This window comes from Hordeum vulgare, chromosome 6H (assembly GCF_904849725.1).
Source record: "Hordeum vulgare subsp. vulgare chromosome 6H, MorexV3_pseudomolecules_assembly, whole genome shotgun sequence".
Taxonomy (NCBI): Eukaryota; Viridiplantae; Streptophyta; class Magnoliopsida; order Poales; family Poaceae; genus Hordeum; species Hordeum vulgare.
Window position 1 is genome coordinate 130,012,011 of NC_058523.1, and position 24,558 is coordinate 130,036,568.

At 44.9% G+C, this 24,558-nt stretch overlaps 2 protein-coding genes across 2 annotated transcripts; one reads left to right on the forward strand and one right to left on the reverse strand.

Moving 5' to 3' along the window:
* Positions 1-1,106: 1,106 nt before the first annotated feature.
* LOC123404139 (serine/threonine-protein kinase STY13-like) lies at positions 1,107-4,112 on the forward strand. Its single transcript, XM_045098063.1, has 3 exons — positions 1,107-1,281; positions 1,691-2,707; positions 3,530-4,112. The coding sequence occupies exons 2-3, from the start codon at positions 1,782-1,784 to the stop codon at positions 3,867-3,869; spliced, it is 1,266 nt and encodes a 421-aa protein (XP_044953998.1). The 5' UTR covers positions 1,107-1,281; positions 1,691-1,781; the 3' UTR covers positions 3,870-4,112.
* A 794-nt stretch (positions 4,113-4,906) lies between these two features.
* LOC123404140 (squamosa promoter-binding-like protein 4) lies at positions 4,907-8,911 on the reverse strand. The gene is made up of 4 exons (XM_045098064.1): positions 8,442-8,911; positions 7,611-7,750; positions 7,096-7,317; positions 4,907-5,454 (listed from the first exon to the last, which is right to left on the reverse strand). Exons 1-4 carry the CDS (start codon positions 8,750-8,752, stop codon positions 5,147-5,149), a joined length of 981 nt encoding a protein of 326 aa, XP_044953999.1. The 5' UTR covers positions 8,753-8,911; the 3' UTR covers positions 4,907-5,146.
* Positions 8,912-24,558: the final 15,647 nt, after the last annotated feature.

Consider the following 24,558-nt stretch of genomic DNA (forward strand, 5'->3'; position numbering starts at 1 on the left):
TTGGTGTTGGACTTCACATTGTCTCCAAGCACGGGGTGTATGCTACACCAATCGGCCTGCTAGTTTTGCCTTCATAAGCTGAAATGCAGTAACAAACTCATGATCGAGTGTTATTTCTCACCAACATTCTATTCTTAGGTTCAACCGCATGGATTAGGAGACATGGCCCACTCCTTCGGTAAACTTGGTCATGATATATAGTCGTTAGAGCCTCCGCTGGTGGTGTGAAGCGTAAAGGGCTAAATTCTCTCACCATCCTCACCATGAATTTCATTTGGCAGGAATGGAGTCGACACACCTTCAATAATGTCACTTCATCAACTTTCATGGTTGCCAAGCGCATCTGTAATGAGTGGACAATATGGCTTGTGTGTGTCAACAAACACATGGTGTAGGGAGTTTAACATCCAAGTGTGAGCAGTCTTGATCGGTCTTTGTCACCTCCAACCACTCTTTCTTGTAACTGATTCTACATTTCTTAATGATACAACACATAAAGCCCATGCATGCTCCAAGGGGAAAAGATGAACAAACCATTAATGCAACTTCAAACACCGCAGCCTGAGTATTCGAAAAAAGGATGAACAAACCATCAATGCAATTACAAAATGATGCACGAGGCTTTTCCGTTTTCGAGAAGAAGAAAGAAGATGAACTTGCCACCAATATATTACCATTCTTGCTCTAGCTTTCACCATGTCGTATATTGGTGCAAATTAAACTTTTCGCGCCATTGAATTGAAAAACAAAGGAGGATACTATAATAGAAGCATCTCTTAGGGTGCAAAAACAAAAAAACTTAAACATGGACCATCGGATCTTGGACGGATGCGCCAGATTCGCGCGGGAGAGCAGTCGAACATCTTTGATCGTTTTGTCGAAAACCGTCTGGCTAACACCTATACTAAAATCAGGCCCTTCTAGTGGCTTCCACATGACAAATCTAGGCCGTCCATCCGAGATCCAACGGCTTAACTTCTATTTTTTCTGTTTTTTGCAACAAAGGGGGTGAGGAAAGGACTGAACTAAGAAACCCGGAAGCTCGGGGTGTAAACCATAAACGGCAGCCACACTAACGACTTCCTTCCTCCGCCCCCTCTCTCTCCACCCCTCCCCCCACTTTCCCACTCTGGAGTCGTCGTCTCTGCTCCGGTCTCCGGAGAAAAGCAAAGCCAGCGCCGAGCAGCAAGCCCCACACGCCAATTCGGAATCCTTCTCCTCCCCTCCGCCCCCGCGATCCCGCCCCTCTCCGCCTGCCCGATCGGCCTGCTTCCTCCCGGGGTAAGTTCGGCCTCGCCTCACGCCCAATTCGGTCCCGAATCGCGCGGTTGTTGTTTTTTCGGGTGATCGATTGCTGGGTTTTCGCGCGATTAGGGGACGGATGGGTTCTTTGCGCCTTACCGTTTGCCGGGTTGTCGCGCCTGGCTGCGGGATTTCGGAGGGAGGGCCGATCGAGCTGGGAAGGGTTTCGAGAAAATTTTCTTGTTTTCTAGGTTGAAGGGCTTAAAGTTCGTGTGTAGGGGTGGCGTATAGATGTAGTTTTCTCAAAATGGGCAAAAAAATTTACATCTGTCATTTACAGAAAATGTTCTTGGTTGTAAGATACGTGATTTTGGCATTTTCAAACTAGAATTACATGTTGCGTATGCTTGATAACTCATTTCTAATGTTCAGCTTGCTATAATTGTAGGTTCGGTGGGTGTACGGAAGAGGGCGTTCCTTAGTTGAGGATGTACAGTTAATCTGCAGCAGCTCGAATTGTAGCATTTGGATCTTCTGACATGGCTGAAGGGGCAAGGTTTCATGGCATGGTTGGCGGTGGCGACAAGGGGATGCAAGAGAACGAGTTCAATGGCTTCTTCAGCATGCCCTATTATCAGAAAATTGGGGAGGGCTCCCACATGTCTGTCGACAGCACCGATAACTACAACCTGTCCAATTGCGCCGGTGGCTCCATTACCATGTCAGTGGACAACAGCAGCGTGGGCTCGAACGAGTCCCGTACCGTCATACTTAAGCACCCGGGCCTCCGTGATGCCCCAACCGCAAGCTATTCGGTTGGCAACAGCGTCTTTCGCCCCAACCGCGTGGCTGCGCACACCCTGAATGAAGATGCATTGGCCAGGGTTCTGATGGACCCAAATCATCCAACAGAGATACTGAGCAAGTACCAGCAGTGGGCCATTGATCTGGGGAGGTTGGATATGGGGGTTCCCTTTGCACAAGGGGCCTTTGGGAAGCTGTACCGGGGAACATATATTGGAGAAGATGTTGCCATTAAGCTGCTGGAGAAGCCTGACAATGACATAGAGAGAGCACAATCGTTGGAACAGCAGTTTGTGCAAGAAGTTATGATGTTATCTACCCTAAGGCACCCAAATATAGTAAGATTTATAGGTGCTTGCAGGAAGTCAATTGTGTGGTGCATTATTACTGAGTATGCAAAAGGTGGCTCGGTCAGGCAGTTCCTGGCAAAAAGGCAAAACAAGTCGGTACCTTTGAGGCTGGCTGTCAAACAAGCATTGGATGTTGCTAGGGGAATGGCATATGTGCATGCGTTGGGATTTATCCACAGGGACCTGAAGTCGGATAATCTTCTTATTGCAGCAGACAGATCCATTAAGATTGCTGACTTTGGAGTTGCTCGAATTGAAGTGAAAACAGAGGGGATGACACCAGAGACAGGAACCTACCGCTGGATGGCACCGTAAGTTCTGTTGTTGTTTGGTTTCGTATGTAGATAGTTATCTTCAACATTTGAAATCTATGGTGTTTGTCATTTAATTTATTTGCACATGCCAAATCCTGAATCCGTTCATGCAGTTGCCAAACCTTTACTGTACAACATTCAACCGGTTGTCATAATCTATTGTTGTAGAGTGTTATTTACAAACTGTACATAGAGAGATTTTCTCCCCACAATGTACCTGGATGCTCCAATTGTACGCACCAGATTCTCATATAACTCAAATTGTGCATGTCGTTGCCTTGTGTTAAGACAGAAGTGTCATCTACTGTACCTAGTGCCATCTTAATTTTGCATCTGACTAACAGCCTTCTGCTGCACCCCTGAAGCGTTTGAAGGTTGGAATAACCTTCTGCCACAGTTCCAAAAAAAAAACAAGACTTCAAAGCATGGTCCATCATAATCCAAATTGAAATATTGCAGAGTTGGCAACTATTTTCTCAACAGTGGGGTAGTAGGGTAGTGGCAGGCTATTATACCAGTAACATAGCTAACAGATAATGTTCCCTTTTCTGTTTGCATCTACTCCCTCCGTCCCAAAACAAGTGTCACAAATTTATAACTAAATTAGTACAAATTTTGTACCAAGTCAGCGGCACTTATTTTGGGACGGACGGAGTACTAAATTCTCATTGCATACATGGAGAAATGGTAGAGAAGTGTTTCACTTCGGTTGTCTCATAGCAACAAGCTGCTTCTATTATTGTCCATTTCTTGACAAAATTTCAGCCTTCTGCTGTGTATATGATTGATGATGTAGTGGTTGTTCTTTTTTGTGTGCAGAGAAATGATCCAGCACAGGCCTTATGATCACAAAGTTGATGTCTATAGCTTCGGGATTGTTTTGTGGGAGCTTATAACTGGCATGCTTCCTTTCACAAACATGACAGCTGTTCAGGCAGCTTTTGCTGTTGTAAATAAAGGTGCTCGTCCAGCAATCCCACATGACTGCCTGCCTTCCCTAACCCACATCATGACTCGCTGCTGGGATGCAAACCCTGAAGTCCGCCCACCATTCACCGAGATCGTCTGCATGCTTGAGAACGCCGAGATGGAGGTTGTGAGCCATGTCCGTAAAGCGCGCTTCCGCTGCTGTGTTGCTGAACCCATGACCACCGACTGAAATTAAAGCAAGTTAGGTTATCGCAGCGGGCATTAGGGAAGAAAACAGGTAAGGATGAAGAAAAGAGGCAATGCCATTGTGTTCATCGTTGTCAGTGCGTGGGGTCTGTGTGCCTTCACCAGTGCGCATTCTGTCTTGTGTAAGTTGCACACCTCAAGTAAAAGTAATTTCGTATAGATGTTGCCTTGTATGCTAACAAAGACCTAATGGAGCTTTTCCGTGTTAATAATATCCGCTTGCTCTTGGACTCGCGCAAGTTTGTGCTTCGCATTTGCGTGCTATTGTTCTTCGTCATGTTGATTTCTGCGGTGTTGGTTGCCTGGAGACTATATTGTGGTTCATAAAATTCTTGCTTTTGTTTTAACACCAATTCTTGATTGGTTGGTAACCTGTCAATTGGATCAATCACTGTCACTTGATCCAAAGTTTATGATAATCATGGCGACACTTTAACATATGAGCAATCCAGCTGGTGGTTTCGTTTTGGAAATCACATCTTGTTGAGCTGTATAGTATAGTGGCTTGCCCTGGCTGTTCTGCCTCAACATCAGCCACATACTGGTCTGATTCAAGCTGATTTATATTGGAGACAACTGTGATGACGACTGGTTTCTACATCTTGTGTGTCCTAACAAGCTGTTTGGATTGTTTGCTTTGAGGAGACAAGATCGCTTTCTTTACCTGGTATTGTATGATTAGTCTGTTCTTTGATGTATGTGTGTGCACGTTCTACAGAAAGAAAGAAAATAGTTTAAATTGCAGGCAAGTCAAATTCGACTGTTCTCTTCTGCCTGCACGATAAAACGAATTGGTGTTATCCGCATAACAAATATGAAATCATATCATTTACGATACAACAGCAAATCATGGAGATTATTAGTGCAAATATCGCCGCAATATCGTCTTTGAAATCCTCGTGTTTTCTTCATAACAAACATGAAATCATATCGTCCTTGCTACAGCAGCAAAGGAAAAAAAATCGCCACAAATTAGTAATGGAGATTACTTGTGCAAATGGCTTGTCAGGGACAAGAAAATATACAAAGTCATCACTTGATGAGACAAATTGTGTCCAGATCCATCAACAATGGTTACAAAACGAGCCAACAATCGGCGGCAGGGTTGTACATCGGAAAACAACAAGGTAACCAATGAGTATGTAGGTAGGTAACATGAACAGTGAGATTTTCCACTCTAGTAGTTGACGGGAGCAGTTCTTGCATAAGCTCTTCCATGCCGTAGATCCAAATCACACAGTGGCGCATACGTCTCGCGTATCAATTCATCCGGTTTACGCCGAAGAAAGTGGATTCATAGCCACTGCTGGCGCCATCCATCGTGAAACGGACGAACTGAGGTGATGGAGCCATGGGCTGTCCCTCGGCACAGGATGCCGACGGAGGGCTCCCTCCATGTGGTGAAGGCAGACCCCGGCTGTTTTGGCTGGCACCAGTGAATTGGACGAGACAAGATGCTTGCTGTACTGGATCAGGTAATCCACAAGAACTAGCTGACAGAAGAGAGAGAGCACGCTGAAGATCCGGTGCTCCACCTAATTTCGAAGCGGTTGCAGATGCGTCCGGACCTACAGAAATTGATCAATCGGTCAATCAAAAGGATTCCATCACCAAAGTATGGGCACTCAAGAACATCCAAGTGTTGGGAGCAGAGATATCTGCAAAGGTGAACGAACATCATGTGGCTCATATGCATTTGAGATATACTTCAATCGAGAACAATTAAGTAGTATTGTTGACAAGCAAACTGCAGCATATTTGATTATATATAACTAGTCCTCCATGTTGAATTGTGAGTATATTGCCCACCTTTCCTCATCAGCTTAAGCTTTAGGTTTTAACTGTTTGAAGCATGAAACTCAACAGTTCATTACCCACTGTTAAGGACCTTAGAGAATGGACATACCAACGTGAATTTAGGAGTTCACTTTGGTATTGACATGCACTTTTTCAAATGGGACAGGACAGACATTTGAATCTTAAACATCAGCTATTTGATAACACTCTGTATGCATTACATAGCTGTATAACCACAGGTTTGCAATTGATTGTAGCTCCAAATGTGTGGTGTTTGTTATAACAAAATTTGGTATCATAGGAATTATCAATTTATCATTGCTTTTTCAGTTATACCTGAAGACTGAAGTCCAATTAATCCAGTGCAATGTAAGTGCAAGTTGTTCCAACGGAAACTCATAGTAGTGATTAACTGATTAATCATGTCGTAAGTAGGACAAATCATTTGCTATTTCAGCTATACCTGAAGACTGAAGTCCACTTAATCCAGTGCAATGTAAGTGCAAGTTGTTCCAACGGAAACTCATAGTAGTGATTAACTGATTAATCATGTCGTAAGTAGGACATTTTGATATAACTACATATATTCAAGTGTTGCATACTGAAGTTTATATGTAGGTACAGGAAAACTAGTATATGTCAATACTGAAAAACAAATTAAGCCAAATCACCTCAGGCTGAAACTCCACAAAACACAAATTTTGCCACACAATCTAGCATAAAACCTTCTTTTTCTGTATCAGTACAGTTTATTTAATCTACAATGATTATTTATCCTGATTCCTAAACATAGAGCCATCATGGCTTTGGAACCAAGACTAACAATGATGACATTTTTTCATTGGGACACATTTCCACTGTTGGAAACTATAAATGTTCGTGAACAGCAGGAGTTGAAAGTAAGCTTTGTAATGTAAGATATACATGTTAGAGATTGAGTGAAGGCCAAAAAAGAATCTCCCTCGGTTTGAGTGGGTGGACCGGAACCACATTTTTACAGTGACGACTTTGCCAAGCAGAGGACCAGAGTTTGCTCTCTTCGATTCAAGGATTTTCATAGATATTCAATACGTTTGTCATCCTAAAGAACTTTTCCTATGCTCGTTGTTCAACTTGTAGGATTGTAACCCACATGAATTTTTCCTACAGATTTTCTGTACTCCCTTCTAAAAAAATCAATTGACTAAAACCAGTTGGGATGATTCCTGTATTATTATTTTCTATGTGCAACCAAACATCCTTCAATCCTGTGGGATTCAAGATGACATGGCACTGCAATCCTACTTTGTACTTTCCCATGAATCAAAGAGGCCTACATTACAGATGTATCATTTTTCCCGTAATAAATGTGCCAGCTTCTTCATCGATGAGAACATTTCTGTGATAGCTACAAAATGATTGACAAATCATACCTTTCATTGGTAGCAGCTCAGCTATGTCATGACTCAGTGCTGGAACAGCATTGGGTAGATGAGATTTATCAAAATGAACTTGTCCATTGATTGACACTTCTCTTATTTCCTTCACTTGTGGGGGCTTGAAGTCAGATGGGCTGTCCCATGGAGAACATGGGAAAGGCCTTCCATGGCTAAGTGGATCTTTATCCCAGACAAAACTTATTTGTCGTCTATCATCTGTAATGCACAATGGCAAAAGCATTTATTGATAAAAGTACAAGAAAGCAAAAATAATTCAACCGACTAGCTATCATCTCATATATCAACTATTGAAGATAAATTTTGACTAATCATGGTATTAATGAAAGCCAAAACTCATCCCTAGCCCAAACACAATTTATTAAAGAAGTTCAACTCACAACCAGCCAATCATTAAGCATAAAAGAGCAGTAGTTTCAGAGCTATGAGGAGAGTAAGGAAAAATAATACAAATCTCGCATAATTACCCACTAAAAGTATGGATAAATTACCAAACATCAATGACGACGGTAGCCTTGCCGGTGCAAAGGAGAATGCATCCGGCTGTGGCTTCCGGCGCCGAGCATTGTGATCAGACAGTCGCCTCCGGCAGCTCCTCTTCTTCTGGTCGAACTCCGACAGCCCATGGAACCTTGATCACCAAAAGCCATGCAATCAGCAAAACCACAGACAGTACTAGTACATACGAGTAGTATATAGACTACCCATATATATGTAGTAACTAAGATCTAAGAGTATATATACACAGAAGAGAAATCTTCACAGTAACTGGATCACAGTAGCCACAGCACAAGAGAATTTCAGCCTAAAAGTGCACGCGCACGGGACAAGCGCCCTGCCAAAACAGGAAACAGGTATTGCACAGCCGTTCAGCCATGCCATGCAGCACGATTCTCCACAGGTCGACAGTACTATAATTGTGGCGAAAAGGCATCTTCGCCTCCCAAATCGGGAAACAGACCGTACTCGCACAGGATAACCACAGTTTCCGGACACACACGAAAACACAAGGTTTCCGGATTAATCAACTGGCGGAGAACGGAACTAGAGCACGGCATCATGGTCTATAAGGAAGTGCAGAATTCGCAGATAGACGGCTTGTCGAATCTCCTGTTTCCCGAAATTCCAAGAACGAAAGACACGCACACGCACGGAGTGGAGCAAAAGAGCAATCGCGGAAAGGTGCGACCGTGCAGCTTTGCAGAGTGATAGAAAGAGGGGGAGCAATCGCTGAAGTCAAAGAAAAGAACGGCTCCGGCGAGCAACCAGGGTGCAGGAACAAAACTCCGGCGAACAACCTCGGGGCGTCAAGAAACACCCACCGGCTGCACTGCTGGCAGAAGCGGCGCTCCTGGCCGGCGACGACGACGCGGGGGGACTTGGTGTGGGCCTCGCAGACCCGGTGCTTCCGGTGGTACTCCTTCGCGGCGGCGAGCTCGGTCCCACAGCCCTCCACCTGGCACCTTACGCCCCCTCCTCCGCCTCCTCCGCCGGCCCCCTCCCCCCTGGCCCGCTTCTCCTTCCCGCGCCTCCCCGCCGCCTCGCCGGAGGAGCCCAGCGCGGCGGCGTCGCCCCAGTCCCAGAGGAGGTGGGGCGGGGAGGACGGGGTGGACTTCGGGGCCGTCCACTCCATGCGGGGCGGGGGCTTGGTTGGTCAGCTTGGGATTTGGGGATCGAAGAGGAGATGAACAGTGTGGACTGTGCAGGAGAAGAAGAGAAGCAGGGATGGGGGAAGAGAGACTTGGAATAGAAAAGGCAGGTCTTTTTTAGTGTTCGGTCCCCTCTCTCTCTCATTTTTCCCTTTCTTGTTCTTTCCCACCATTTTTCTATGCTTGGCTTGCCATAAGTGGATTGTGGATAGCTGGAGACAGCTTGTGCATTTTTCAAACCTATATTTGATGCTTTATCTAATTAAAAATAACTTTTACTATAAAACAAAGTATTATTAACATTAACATTCTATCCTTGGACACACGGCTTGAGTGCTCAGGATGTCTCATGGAGGATCACCTAGTGTGGTGCCTCGTTTGCCTTGGTGGGGAGGCTCGGGGCACCGTGTTATCATGCGTTGGTTATTGTTGTTGGTATGCACATCCGGGATGCTAGGTACTTCATCATTGACGCTTCATTTGCGGTGTTTCTGCAAGATAGGTTTACTCATGTTGTCTACTTGTCGATCTCCTGGGCACTCATTTGTGATGTTTCGATAGGCTAGCTCATATTGTCCATTTGTCGATCTCCTAGGCACTATGCGTGGAGGGTGTGTTGATCTAGTTTGGTTTGAAGATTTTGCCGTGCTCCGAGGTGTTCAGATATAGTTGTAATGTGGCATGTGTGTTTTGTGTTCTACCTCTTCGCCACTCATGACTTGAGTTTGGACAAGACGAGTAGCGTGTCGGTGTTATCGTGGTGGATATGGTTGTGAACCACATTGTGTAGCATTGTGTTGAAACCATTGTATGAATCGTCCCGACTCCTTCATGAATACTAGAGATGAACAGTGTGGACTGTGTAGGAGAAGAAGAGAAGCAGGAATGGGGAATAGAGACTTAGAATAGAAACGACAAGTCTTTTTTAGTGTTCGCCCCCCCCCCCCATCTCTCAATTTTCCCTTTATTGTTCTTTCCCATCATTTTTCTATGCTTGGTTTGCCATAAGTGGATTATGGGTAGCTGGAGAGAGCTTGTGCATTTTCACAACTTATATATGGTGCTCTATTTGATAAACATTAATTTATACTCCCTCGTTGCTAATTATAAGATCTTAGATTCTATTATAGACTACATACGAAGCAAAATGAGTGAATCTATATTCTGAACTATGTCTATATACACCCGTATGTAGTCTATAATGAAATCTCTAGAAGGTTTCATATTTAGGAACGAAGGGAGTATAAAGGAAATATAATTAACATTAACATTTATAAAATAAATCTAATGAACATTAACATTCTATCCTTAGAGACAATGTTTGTATGCTCAAGGTGTCTCCCAGGGGAGTAGCTAGTCGTTTGCCTTGGCGGGGAGGCTTGGGGCACCGTGTTGTCATGTGTTGGTTGTTGATGTAGACACGGGAAACCAGGGCGCCAGGTACTTCATCATCGATGCCTCATTTGTGATGTTTCCTTGAGATATGCTAGCTTTTGTTGTTCACTTGTTGATCTCCTAGGCATTAAGTGTGGAGGGTGTGTTGATCTAGTTTGATTTGAAGATTTTGTCGTTCTGTCAGGTGTTCGGATACGGTTGTGACGTGTCTTGTGTGTTTTGTGTTCTACCTCTTTGCCATTCACGCCTTAAGTTTGGGCAAGGAGAGTAGTGTGTCGGTGTTGTCTTGGTGGATATGGTTGCTAACCTTTTGGTGTAGCATTGTGCCGAAAGGCATTGTATCAACAATCATGTCTCCTTCTTCATGAATAATAGAGATGATACCACTCACGTTTGTTGCGGGAACTGTTTGAAATTATTTCATCAAGTTTGGTTGTATGAAAAAAATAATATTTAGACTAACAATATGTGAATTGAAACTAACATATAAATTATTGTATTTGACTATTCTATAGTTGTAGAATATTTATTAAATATGAGTAGCATGCATGATACATGTTAATGTAGGTCTTTTCCCATGATGGTGGTATGATGAGGTGGCATGGCTGCATGTTCGGAGAAATGGAGTCACTGAGAATCAATTATTTAGTTCATACATGTTACCATGGTGAGGTGACATACCTACATGTTAAGAGAACGGGAATCAGTGGCGATCAACTATTTAGATATATGTAGGATATCATACACGTGCTTATATGTATTCTTGAAAAATATACAAAATAACAAGAATTATGATTATAAGAAATTTTATGGAAGACAGTTCAACCAAAAGGCTCTTATTCACCACTATCTATTCAACGTCTAGGCATGAATAAAGAATCAACATAAGAAAACTTCAAGTATGATCACCCATTATCGTATATAAGGGCCGAGTTGTCCAGACGTAGTTTATCATCCAACATCGTCCTTCATAGATTTGTGGACCAGTCCACACGTCTGTCTTTTCTCAAATTGAAAGCAAACCAACTGTGCGTAGCGAGAGTTTGGATACACACCACATGAGACTCTGACACCCCCGGCCCCCGGCCCATCCAAACACCATTTGGACCCCGCATTTCCATTCTTCCCTATTTCCGCATTCGCTTTCTCTTGCACCGACACCAATGCTCTACCACCACGGCCATCCATCAATCCCTTCCCGAAACTTTGCGACCTTTACCACTACACTCGGCCTCCACGTCGCTTGTCCTCCGCCGTCGGTCCAAACCTCTCGTTCGTCCACCCCGTATGTACCATCTTCCCCTATGGGAATCACCAGGTGCCACAAGTATTTGGTGAAATGTCCATGCTAAAAAAATGTGTCCCTTATTTCAAGCAATGTATTTGTACATGAAGTCATATACGAGCACTATGTTCAGTCATCCAATGAATAGTCCAATGAGGAGGACTAAGCGGGTGAAATGGCTCGATGAAGAGCTGAGTGAGCATCCGTGAATGGTTAAAGGGGACAATAAGAACATATGTTCTACTTAAATTCAAATTTGAACTACTTTAATTTGAAAAGTTTGTTGGATTGTAATATTTAAATTAGAACTATTGTCATATTTGAACATTTTCAATCATCTACGGTTTGATATGTTGTTATTTTGAGTTCTTTTATTTTTCAAAAGGAGGATCGCCCCTAGTCTGTGCATCATGTTATTTTGAGCAGGTGGACTTAAAAAGGCAGAAATTTTAGGGAACAAGGTTGGACGATCGGCTTCCGCATCATTGTTCGTGGATTGAAACCCACATGTTCCCAAATATATACCGTGTCCGATTTAGGGGGCAGCATTAGAGATGCCCTAAGTCATTTGAACCAAAAGGCTATCATTCTTGAGAGATCTTGCCTTTGTCTATGTAGTGGCAAACATTTGTTTCACTCGCATGCACGAGAACCCGACGGGAGGACAACAAAGTAAAGATAGAATTGTTGGAAATATGCCCTAGAGGCAATAATAATTAGTTATTATTATATTTCTTTGTTCATGACAATCGTTTATTATCTATGCTATAATTGTATTGATCGGAAACACAATACTTGTGTGGATACATAGACAAAATACTGTCCCTAGTAAGCCTCTAGTTGACTAGCTCGTTGATCAAAGATGGTCAAGGTTTCCTCGCCATATGCAAGTGTTGTTACTTGATAACGGGATCACATCATTAGGAGAATCATGTGATGGACTAGACCCAAACTAATAGACGTAGCATGTTGATCGTGTCATTTTGTTGCTATTGTTTTCTGCGTGTCAAGTATTTGTTCCTATGACCATGAGATCATATAACTCACTGACACCGGAGGAATGCTTTGTGTGTATCAAACGTCGCAACATAACTGGGTGACTATAAAGATGTTCTACAGGTATCTCCAAAGGTGTTCGTTGAGTTAGTATGGATCAAGACTGGGATTTGTCACTCCGTGTGACGGAGAGGTATCTCGGGGCGCACTCGGTAATACAACATCACACACAAGCCTTGCAAGCAATGCGACTTAGTGTAAGTTGCGGGATCTTGTATTACGGAACGAGTAAAGAGACTTGCCGGTAAACGAGATTGAAATAGGTATGCGGATACTGACGATCGAATCTCAGGCAAGTAACATACCGAAGGACAAAGGGAATGACATACGGGATTATATGAATCCTTGGCACTGAGGTTCAAACGATAAGATCTTCGTAGAATATGTAGGATCCAATATGGGCATCCAGGTCCCGCTATTGGATATTGACCGAGGAGTCTCTCGGGTCATGTCTACATAGTTCTCGAACCCGTAGGGTCTGCACACTTAAGGTTAGACGTTGTTTTATGCGTATTTGAGTTATATGGTTGGTTACCGAATGTTGTTCGGAGTCCCGGATGAGATCACGGACGTCACGAGGGTTTCCGGAATGGTCCGGAAACGAAGATTGATATATAGGATGACCTCATTTGGTTACCGGAAGGTTTTCGTGCATTACCGGAAAAGTTTCGGGCTCATCGGTAGTGTACTGGGAGTGCCGGGAGGGGTGCCGGGGACCATTAGGAGGGGTGTCACGCCCCAAGGGGTCTCATGGGCTATGGGAAGAGATAAACCAGCCCCTAGTGGGCTGGAATAAGTTCCCACTAAGGCCCATAAGGTTTGAGAAGGAAAAAACACAAGGTGGAAAGAGTTTCCAAGTGGGAAGGTGGAATCCTACTCCAAGTAGGATTGGAGTAGGACTCCTCCACCTCCAATTTCGGCCAAACCTTTAGGTTTTGAGGCTGCCTCCTCCTCTCCCTCCCTCCTATATATAGTGTGGTTTTAGGGCTGATTTGAGACAACGTTTGCCAAGGCAGCCCGACCACATACCTCCACGGTTTTACCTCTAGATCGCGTTTCTGCGGAGCTTGGGCGGAGCCCTGCTGAGATTAGATCACCACCAACCTCCGGAGCGCCGTCATGCTGCTGGAGAACTCATCTACCTCTCCATCTCTCTTGCTGGATCAAGAAGGCCGAGATCATCGTCGAGCTGTACGTGTGCTCAACGCGGAGGTGTCGTCCGTTCGGCACTAGATCTTGGGACGGATCGCGGGACGGTTCGTGGGACGGTTCGCGGGGCGGATCGAGGGACGGTTCGTGGGACGGTTCGCGGGGCGGATCGAGGGACGTGAGGACGCTCCACTACATCAACCGCGTTCACTAACGCTTCTGCTGTGCGATCTACAAGGGTACGTAGATCGGAAATCCCCTCTCGTAGATGGACATCACCATGATAGGTCTTCGTGCGCGTAGGAAATTTTTTGTTTCCCATGCGACGTTCCTCAACAGTGGCATCATGAGCTAGGTTCATGCGTAGGTGTCTTCTCGAGTAGAACACAAAAGTTTTTGTGGGCGGTGATGTGCGTTTTTCTGCCCTCCTTAGTCTTTTCTTGATTCCGCGGTATTGTTGGATCGAAGCGGCTCGGACCGACATTACTCGTACGCTTACGAGAGACTGGTTTCATCGCTACGAGTAACTCCGTTGCTCAAAGATGGTCGGCGAGTGTCGGGTTCTCCAACTTTAGTTGAATCGGATTTGACCGAGGAGGTCCTTGGATGAGGTTAAATAGCAATTCATATATCTCCGTTGTGGTGTTTGCGTAAGTAAGATGCGATCCTACTAGATACCCATGGTCACCACGTAAAACATGCAACAACAATTAGAGGACGTCTAACTTGTTTTTGCAGGGTATGCTTGTGATGTGATATGGCCAACGATGTGATGTGATATATTGGATGTATGAGATGATCATGTTGTAATAGTTAATATCGACTTGCACGTCGATGGTACGACAACCGGCAGGAACCATAGGGTTGTCTTTAAACTAACGTTTGTGCTTGCAGATGCGTTTACTATATTGCTAGGACGTAGCTTTAGTAGTAATAGCATGAGTAGCACGACAACCCCGATGGCGACACGTTGATGGAGATCATGATGATGGAGATCATGGTGTGACACCGGTGACAAGAAGATCGTGCCGGTGCTTTGGTGATGGAGATCAAGAAGCACATGATGATGGCCATATCATGTCACTTATGAATTGCGTGTGATGTTAATCCTTTATGCACCTTATCTTGCTTAGAATGACGGTAGCATTATGAGGTGATCTCTCACTAAAATTTCAAGACGAAATTGTGTTCTCCCCGACTGTGCACCGTTGCGACAGTTCTTCGTTTCGAGACACCACGTGATGATTGGGTGTGATAGACTCAACATTCACATACAACAGGTGCAAAACAGTTGCACACGCGGAAAACTCGGGTTAAGCTTGATGAGCCTAGCATGTGCAGACATGGCCTCGGAACACATGAGACCGAAAGGTCGAGCATGAATCGTATAGTTGATATGATTAGCATAGAGATGCTTACCACTGAAACTATTCTCGACTCACGTGATGATCGGACTTGAGATAGTGGGTTTGGATCATGTACCACTCAAATGACTAGAGTGTTGGAATTATGCCCTAGAGGCAATAATAAATATATAGTTATTATTATAATTCCTGTATCAAGATAATAGTTTATTATCCATGCTATAATTGTATTGAATGAAGACTCATTTACATGTGTGGATACATAGACAAAACACCGTCCCTAGCATGCCTCTAGTTGGCTAGCCAGTTGATCGATGATAGTCAGTGTCTTCTGATTATGAACAAGGTGTTGTTGCTTGATAACTGGATCACGTCATTGGGAGAATCACGTGATGGACTAGACCCAAACTAATAGACGTAGCATGTTGATCGTGTCATTTTGTTGCTACTGTTTTCTGCGTGTCAAGTATTTATTCCTATGACCATGAGATCATATAACCCACTGACACCGGAGGAATGCTTTGTGTGTATCAAACGTCGCAACGTAACTGGGTGACTATAAAGATGCTCTACAGGTATCTCCGAAGGTGTTAGTTGAGTTAGTATGGATCAAGACTGGGATTTGTCACTCCGTATGACGGAGAGGTATCTCGGGGCCCACTCGGTAATACAACATCACACACAAGCCTTGCAAGCAATGTAACTTAGTGTAAGTTGCGGGATCTTGTATTATGGAACGAGTAAAGAGACTTGCCGGTAAACGAGATTGAAATAGGTATGCGGATACTAACGATCGAATCTCGGGCAAGTAACATACCGAAGGACAAAGGGAATGACATACGGGATTATACGAATCCTTGGCACTGAGGTTCAAACGATAAGATCTTCGTAGAATATGTAGGATCCAATATGGGCATCCAGGTCCCGCTATTGGATATTGACCGAGGAGTCTCTCGGGTCATGTCTACATAGTTCTCGAACCCGCAGGGTCTGCACACTTAAGGTTCGACGTTGTTTTATGCGTATTTGAGTTATATGGTTGGTTACCGAATGTTGTTCGGAGTCCCAGATGAGATCACGGACGTCACGAGGGTTTCCGGAATGGTCCGGAAACGAAGATTGATATATAGGATGACCTCATTTGATTACCGGAAGGTTTTCGGAGTTACCGGGAATGTACCGGGAATGACGAATGGGTTCCGGGAGTTCACCGGGGGGGGGGGGGGGCAACCCACCCCGGGGAAGCCCATAGGCCATAAGGGTGGCGCACCAGCCCTTAGTGGGCTGGTGGAACAGCCCAAAAGGGGCCTATGCGCCAAGGATAAGAAATCAAAGGAAAAGGAAAAAAAGGAGGAGGTGGGAAGGGAAGGGGACTCCCTCCCACCAAACCTAGTCCAACTCGGTTTGGGGGGGGAGAGTCCTCCCCCTTGGCTCGGCCGACCCCCTTGAGGGTCCTTGGACCCCAAGACAAGGCCCCCTCCCTCCCACCTATATATACGGAGGTTTTAGGGCTGATTTGAGACGACTTTTCCACGGCAGCCCGACCACATACCTCCCCGGTTTTTCCTCTAGATCGCGTTTCTGCGGAGCTCGGGCGGAGCCCTGCTGAGACAAGGTCATCACCAACCTCTGGAGCGCCGTCACGCTGCCGGAGAACTCTTCTACCTCTCCGTCTCTCTTGCTGGATCAAGAAGGCCGAGATCATCGTCGAGCTGTACGTGTGCTGAACACGGAGGTGCCGTCCGTTCGGTACTAGATCGTGGGATTGATCGCGGGATTGTTCGCGGGGCGGATCGAGGGACGTGAGGACGTTCCACTACATCAACCGCGTTCTCTAACGCTTCTGCTATACGATCTACAAGGGTACGTAGATCACTCATCCCCTCTCGTAGATGGACATCACCATGATAGGTCTTCGTGCGCGTTGGAATTTTTTTGTTTCCCATGCTACGTTCCCCAACAGTGGCATCATGAGCTAGGTTCATGCGTAGATGTCTTCTCGAGTAGAACACAAAAGTTTTTGTGGGCGGTGATGTGCGTTTTGCTGCGCTCCTTAGTCTTTTCTTGATTCCGTGGTATTGTTGGATTGAAGCGGCTTGGACCGACATTACTCGTACGCTTACGAGAGACTGGTTTCATCGTTACGAGTAACCCCCTTTGCTCAAAGATGACTGTCAAGTGACGGTTTCTCCAACTTTAGTTGAATCGGATTTGACCGAGGAGGTCCTTGGATGAGGTTAAATAGCAACTCATATATCTCCGTTGTGGTGTTTCCGTAAGTAAGATGCGATCCTACTAGATACCCTTGGTCACCACGTGAAACATGCAACAACAAAATTAGAGGACGTCTAACTTGTTTTTGCAGGGTATGATTGTGATGTGATATGGCCAACGATGTGATGTGATATATTGGATGTATGAGATGATCATGTTGTAATAGAAATATCGACTTGCACGTCGATGGTACGACAACCGGCAGGAGCCACAGGGTTGTCTTTATACTAACGTTTGTGCTTGCAGATGCGTTTACTATTTTGCTAGGATGTAGCTTTAGTAGTAATAACATAAGTAGCACGACAACCCCGATGGCAACACGTTGATGGATGATATTGGTGTGGCGCCGGTTACAAGAAGATCGTGCCGGTGCTTTGGTGATGGAGATCAAGAAGCACGTGATGATGGCCATATCATGTCACTTATGAATTGCATGTGATGTTAATCCTTTTATGCACCTTATTTTGCTTAGAGCGACAGTAGCATTATGAGGTGATCTCTCACTAAAATTTCAAGACGAAATTGTGTTCTCCCCGACTGTGCACTGTTGCTACAGTTCTTCGTTTCGAGACACCATGTGATGATCGGGTGTGATAGACTCAACGTTCACATACAACGGGTGCAAAACAGTTGCGCACGCGGAACACTCGGGTTAAGCTTGACGAGCCTAGCATGTGCAGACATGGCCTCGGAACACATGAGACCGAAAGGTCGATCATGAATCATATAGTTGATATGATTAGCATAGGGATGCTTACCACTGAAACTATACCCAACTCACGTGATGATCGGACTTGGGATAGTGTAAGTGGATCATGAACCACTCAAATGACTAGAGAGATGTACTTTTTGAGTGGGAGTTTAGCATATAATTTGATTAAGTTGAACTCTAATTATCTTGAACATAGTCTAAGTCCACTTTGAATATATTTGTGTTGTAGATCATGGCTCACGCGACAGTCATCCTGAATTTTAATACGTTCCTAGAGAAAGCTAAGTTGAAAGATGATGGAAGCAACTTTGTAGACTGGGCTCGTAATCTTAAGCTAATCTTACAAGCTGGGAAGAAGGATTATGTCTTTAATGCTGCGCTAGGAAATGAACCACCCGCTACGGCTGATCAGGATGTTAAGAATGCTTGGTTAGCACGTAAGGAGGACTACTCAATAGTTCAATGTGCAGTCTTGTATGGCTTAGAACCGGGATTTCAACGTCGCTTTGAGCGTCATGGAGCATTTGAGATGTTCCAGGAGTTGGAGTTTATCTTTTAGAAGAACGCCCGGATCGAGAGGTATGAGACCTCCGATAAATTCTATGCTTGCAAGATGGAGGAAAACTCGTCTGTCAGTGAACATGTGCTCAAAATGTCTGGGTACTCAAACCGTCTAGCTGAACTGGGGATTGAACTCCCGCAAGAAGCTATCACTGACAGAATCCTTCAATCACTGACGCCAAGCTATAAAGGCTTTGTGTTGAACTACAACATGCAAGGGATGAATAAGTCTCCCGGCGAGTTGTTTGCGATGCTGAAAGTCGCAGAGTCTGAACTCCGTAAAGAGCATCAAGTGTTGATGGTGATCAAGACCACTAGTTTCAAGAGAAACGGCAAAGGCAAGAAGGGCAATTCGAAGAAGAGCGGCAAGCCTGTTGCCAATCCGCCGAAGAAACCCAAGGCTGGACCTAAGCCTGAAACAGAGTGCTTCTATTGCAAGGGTATGGGTCACTGGAAGCGCAATTGCCCCAAGTATCTGGCAGATAAGAAGGCGGGCAAAGAAAAATCAGGTATATTTGATATACATGTTATTGATGTGTACTTAACCGGCTCTCGTAGTAGTGCCTGGGTATTCGATACCGGTTCTGTTGCTCACATTTGCAACTCGAAGCAGGAACTGCGGAATAGACGAAGGCTCGCGAAAGACGAAGTGACAATGCGCGTGGGAAATGGTTCCAAGGTTGATGCAATCGCCGTCGGCACAGTGTCACTTCAGCTACCATCGGGATTAGTGATGAACTTAAATCATTGTTATTTAGTGCCTGTGTTGAGCATGAACATTATATCTGGATCTTGTTTATTGCGAGACGGTTACTCTTTTAAGTCTGAGAATAATGGTTCTTCTATTTCTATGAGTAACATCTTTTATGGTCATGCACCGAATGTGAGAGGATTGTTCATATTGAATCTTGATAGCAATACGCATATACATAACATTGAGACCAAAAGAGTTAGAGTAAACAATGATAGCGCCATATTTTTGTGGCACTGCCGCTTGGGTCATATTGGTGTAAAGCGCATGAAGAAACTCCATGCTGATGGACTTTTGGAGTCACTTGACTTTGATTCACTTGACACGTGCGAACCATGCCTTATGGGCAAGATGACTAAGACTCCGTTCTCCGGAACAATGGAGCGTGCAAGTGACTTGTTGGAAATCATACATACCGATGTGTGTGGTCCAATGAGCGTAGAGGCACGCGGTAGATATCGTTATTTTCTCACCTTCACTGACGATTTAAGTAGATATGGTTATGTCTACTTGATGAAGCACAAGTCTGAAACATTTGAAAAGTTCAAGCAATTTCAGAGTGAAGTGGAAAATCATCGTAACAAGAAGATCAAGTTCCTACGGTCTGATCGTGGGGGTGAATATCTGAGTTTCGAGTTTGGTGATCACTTAAGAAAATGTGGAATTGTTTCACAGTTGACACCGCCTGGAACACCACAGCGTAATGGTGTGTCCGAACGTCGTAATCGTACTTTGTTAGAGATGGTGCGATCTATGATGTCTCTTACTGATTTGCCGTTATCATTTTGGGGTTATGCATTAGAAACAGCTGCATTCACTTTAAATAGGGCACCATCAAAATCCGTTGAGACGACACCATACGAACTGTGGTATGGCAAAAGGCCAAAGTTGTCGTTTCTTAAAGTTTGGGGATGTGATGCTTATGTCAAAAAGCTTCAGCCTGAAAAGCTGGAACCCAAAGCGGAAAAGTGCGTCTTCATAGGTTACCCAAAAGAGACAGTTGGGTACACCTTCTATCTCAAATCCGAGGGCAAAGTGTTTGTTGCTAAAAACGGAGCTTTTCTCGAGAAGGAGTTTCTCTCGAGAGAATTGAGTGGGAGGAAGATATAACTTGACGAGGTTGTCGAACCTCTCATCCCTCTGGATGGTGGCGCAGGGCAAGGGGAAACCTCTGTCGTTGCAACGCCGGTTGAGGAGGAAGTTAATGATAATGATCATGAAACTCCAGTTCAAGTTTCTGTTGAACCACGCAGGTCGACGAGATCACGCGCTGCTCCAGAGTGGTACGGTAATCCCGTCTTATCAATCATGTTGTTAGACAACAATGAACCTGCAAATTATGAAGAAGCAATGGTGGGCCCAGATTCCAACAAATGGCTAGAAGCCATGAAATCCGAGATAGGATCCATGTATGAGAACAAAGTGTGGACTTTGGAGATACTACCTGAGGGCCGCAAGGCTATTCAGAACAAATGGATCTTTAAGAAGAAGACGGACGCTGACGGTAATGTGACCGTTTATAAAGCTCGACTTGTGGTAAGAGGTTTTTCACAAGTTCCAGGAGTTGACTACGATGAGACTTTCTCACCCGTAGCGATGCTTAAGTCCGTCAGAATCATGTTAGCAATAGCTGCATTTTTCGATTATGAAATCTGGCAGATGGATGTCAAAACGGCGTTCCTTAACGGTTTCCTTAAGGAAGAGTTGTATATGATGCAACCCGAAGGTTTTGTCGATCCTAAAAATGCTGACAAGGTGTGCAAGCTCCAACGATCCATTTATGGACTGGTGCAAGCATCTCGGAGTTGGAACAAACGCTTTGATGAGGTGATCAAAGCATTTGGGTTTATACAAGTGGTTGGAGAATCTTGTATTTACAAGAAAGTGAGTGGGAGCTCTGTGGCGTTTCTAATATTATATGTGGATGACATATTACTGATTGGAAACAATGTAGAGCTTTTGGAGAGCATAAAAGGTTACTTGAATAAAAGTTTCTCTATGAAGGACCTAGGAGAAGCTGCTTACATTCTAGGCATTAAGATCTATAGGGATAGATCAAAACGCCTGATAGGACTTTCACAAAGCACATACCTTGATAAATTTTGAAGAGGTTCAAAATGGAACAGTCCAAGAAAGGGTTCTTGCCAGTTTTACAAGGTACGAGATTGAGTAAGACTCAGTGCCCAGCAACTGATGAAGATAGAGAGCATATGCGCTCCGTCCCCTATGCTTCAGCCATAGGTTCTATCATGTATGCGATGCTGTGCACTAGACCGGATGTTAGCCTGGCCATAAGTATGGCAGGTAAGTTCCAGAGTAATCCAGGAGTGGATCAGTGGACAGCGGTCAAGAATATCCTGAAGTACCTGAAAAGGACTAAGGAGATGTTTCTCGTGTATGGAGGTGACGAAGAGCTCGCCGTAAAAGGTTACGTCGATGCAAGCTTTGACACAGATCCGGACGACTCTAAGTCGCAAACCGGATACGTATTTATTCTTAACGAGGGTGCAGTAAGCTGGTGTAGTTCCAAGCAAAGCGTCGTAGCAGATTCTACATGTGAAGCGGAGTACATGGCTGCCTCGGAGGCGGCTAAGGAGGGTGTCTGGGTGAAGCAGTTCATGACGGATCTTGGAGTGGTGCCAAGCGCACTGAATCCAATAACCTTGTTCTGTGACAACACTGGTGCCATTGCCTTAGCAAAGGAACCACGGTTTCACAAGAAGACCAGACACATCAAACGACGCTTCAACCTCATCCGCGACTACGTCGAGGAAGAGGACGTAAATATATGCAAAGTGCACACGGATCTGAATGTAGCAGACCCGCTGACTAAACCTCTTCCACGGCCAAAACATGATCGACACCAGAACTGTATGGGTGTTAGATTTATTACAATGTAATTCACAGGGTGATGTGAGGGCTAGATTATTGACTCTAGTGCAAGTGGGAGACTGTTGGAATTATGCCCTAGAGGCAATAATAAATATATAGTTATTATTATAATTCCTGTATCAAGATAATAGTTTATTATCCATGCTATAATTGTATTGAATGAAGACTCATTTACATGTGTGGATACATAGACAAAACACCGTCCCTAGCATGCCTCTAGTTGGCTAGCCAGTTGATCGATGATAGTCAGTGTCTTCTGATTATGAACAAGGTGTTGTTGCTTGATAACTGGATCACGTCATTGGGAGAATCACGTGATGGACTAGACCCAAACTAATAGACGTAGCATGTTGATCGTGTCATTTTGTTGCTACTGTTTTCTGCGTGTCAAGTATTTATTCCTATGACCATGAGATCATATAACTCACTGACACCGGAGGAATGCTTTGTGTGTATCAAACGTCGCAACGTAACTGGGTGACTATAAAGATGCTCTACAGGTATCTCCGAAGGTGTTAGTTGAGTTAGTATGGATCAAGACTGGGATTTGTCACTCCGTATGACGGAGAGGTATCTCAGGGCCCACTCGGTAATACAACATCACACACAAGCCTTGCAAGCAATGTAACTTAGTGTAAGTTGCGGGATCTTGTATTACGGAACGAGTAAAGAGACTTGCCGGTAAACGAGATTGAAATAGGTATGCGGATACTGACGATCGAATCTCGGGCAAGTAACATACCGAAGGACAAAGGGAATGACATACGGGATTATACGAATCCTTGGCACTGAGGTTCAAACGATAAGATCTTCGTAGAATATGTAGGATCCAATATGGGCATCTAGGTCCCGCTATTGGATATTGACCGAGGAGTCTCTCGGGTCATGTCTACATAGTTCTCGAACCCGCAGGGTCTGCACACTTAAGGTTCGACGTTGTTTTATGCGTATTTGAGTTATATGGTTGGTTACCGAATGTTGTTCGGAGTGCCGGATGAGATCACGGACGCCACGAGGGTTTCCGGAATGGTCCGGAAACGAAGATTGATATATAGGATGACCTCATTTGATTACCGGAAGGTTTTCGGAGTTACCGGGAATGTACCGGGAATGACGAATGGGTTCCGGGAGTTCACCGGGGGGGGGGGGCAACCCACCCCGGGGAAGCCCATAGGCCATAAGGGTGGCGCACCAGCCCTTAGTGGGCTGGTGGGACAGCCCAAAAGGGGCCTATGCGCCAAGGATAAGAAAACAAAGGAAAAGGAAAAAAAAAGGAGGAGGTGGGAAGGGAAGGGGACTCCCTCCCACCAAACCTAGTCCAACTCGGTTTGGGGGGGAGAGTCCTCCCCCTTGGCTCGGCCGACCCCCTTGAGGGTCCTTGGACCCCAAGGCAAGGCCCCCTCCCTCCCACCTATATATACGGAGGTTTTAGGGCTGATTTGAGACGACTTTTCCACGGCAGCCCGACCACATACCTCCACGGTTTTTCCTCTAGATCGCGTTTCTGCGGAGCTCGGGCGAAGCCCTGCTGAGACAAGGTCATCACCAACCTCCGGAGCGCCGTCACGCTGCCAGAGAACTATTCTACCTCTCCGTCTCTCTTGCTGGATCAAGAAGGCCGAGATCATCGTCGAGCTGTACGTGTGCTGAACGCGGAGGTGCCGTCCGTTCCGTACTAGATCGTGGGATTGATCGGGGGATTGTTCGCGGGGTGGATCGAGGGACGTGAGGACGTTCCACTACATCAACCGCGTTCTCTAACGCTTCTGCTATACGATCTACAAGGGTACGTAGATCACTCATCCCCTCTCGTAGATGGACATCACCATGATAGGTCTTCGTGCACGTAGGAAATTTTTTGTTTCCCATGCGATGTTCCCCAACATAGAGAGATGTACTTTTTGAGTGGGAGTTCTTAAGTAATATGATTAATTGAACTAATTGTCATGAACATAGTCTAATGGTCTTTGCGAATTACGATGTAGCTTGCACTATAGCTCTACTGTTTTTATATGTTCCTAGAGAAAATTTAGTTGAAAGTTGATAGTAGCAAACTTTGCAGACTGAGTTTGTAAAACCGAGGATTGTCCTAGTTGCTGCGCAGAAGGCTTATGTCCTTAATGCATCACTCGATGTGCTGCACCTCGAGCGTCGTCTGTAGATGTTGTGAACATCCGACATACACGTTTCTGATGACTACACGATAGTTCAGTACAAAATACTTAATGGCTTAGAAGCAAGGCGCCAAAGACGTTTTGAAACGTCACGGAACATAAGAGATGTTCTAAAGAGATGAAATTGTGATTTCATGCTTGTGCCCTTGTTAAGAGGTATGAGACCTCCGACAAGAT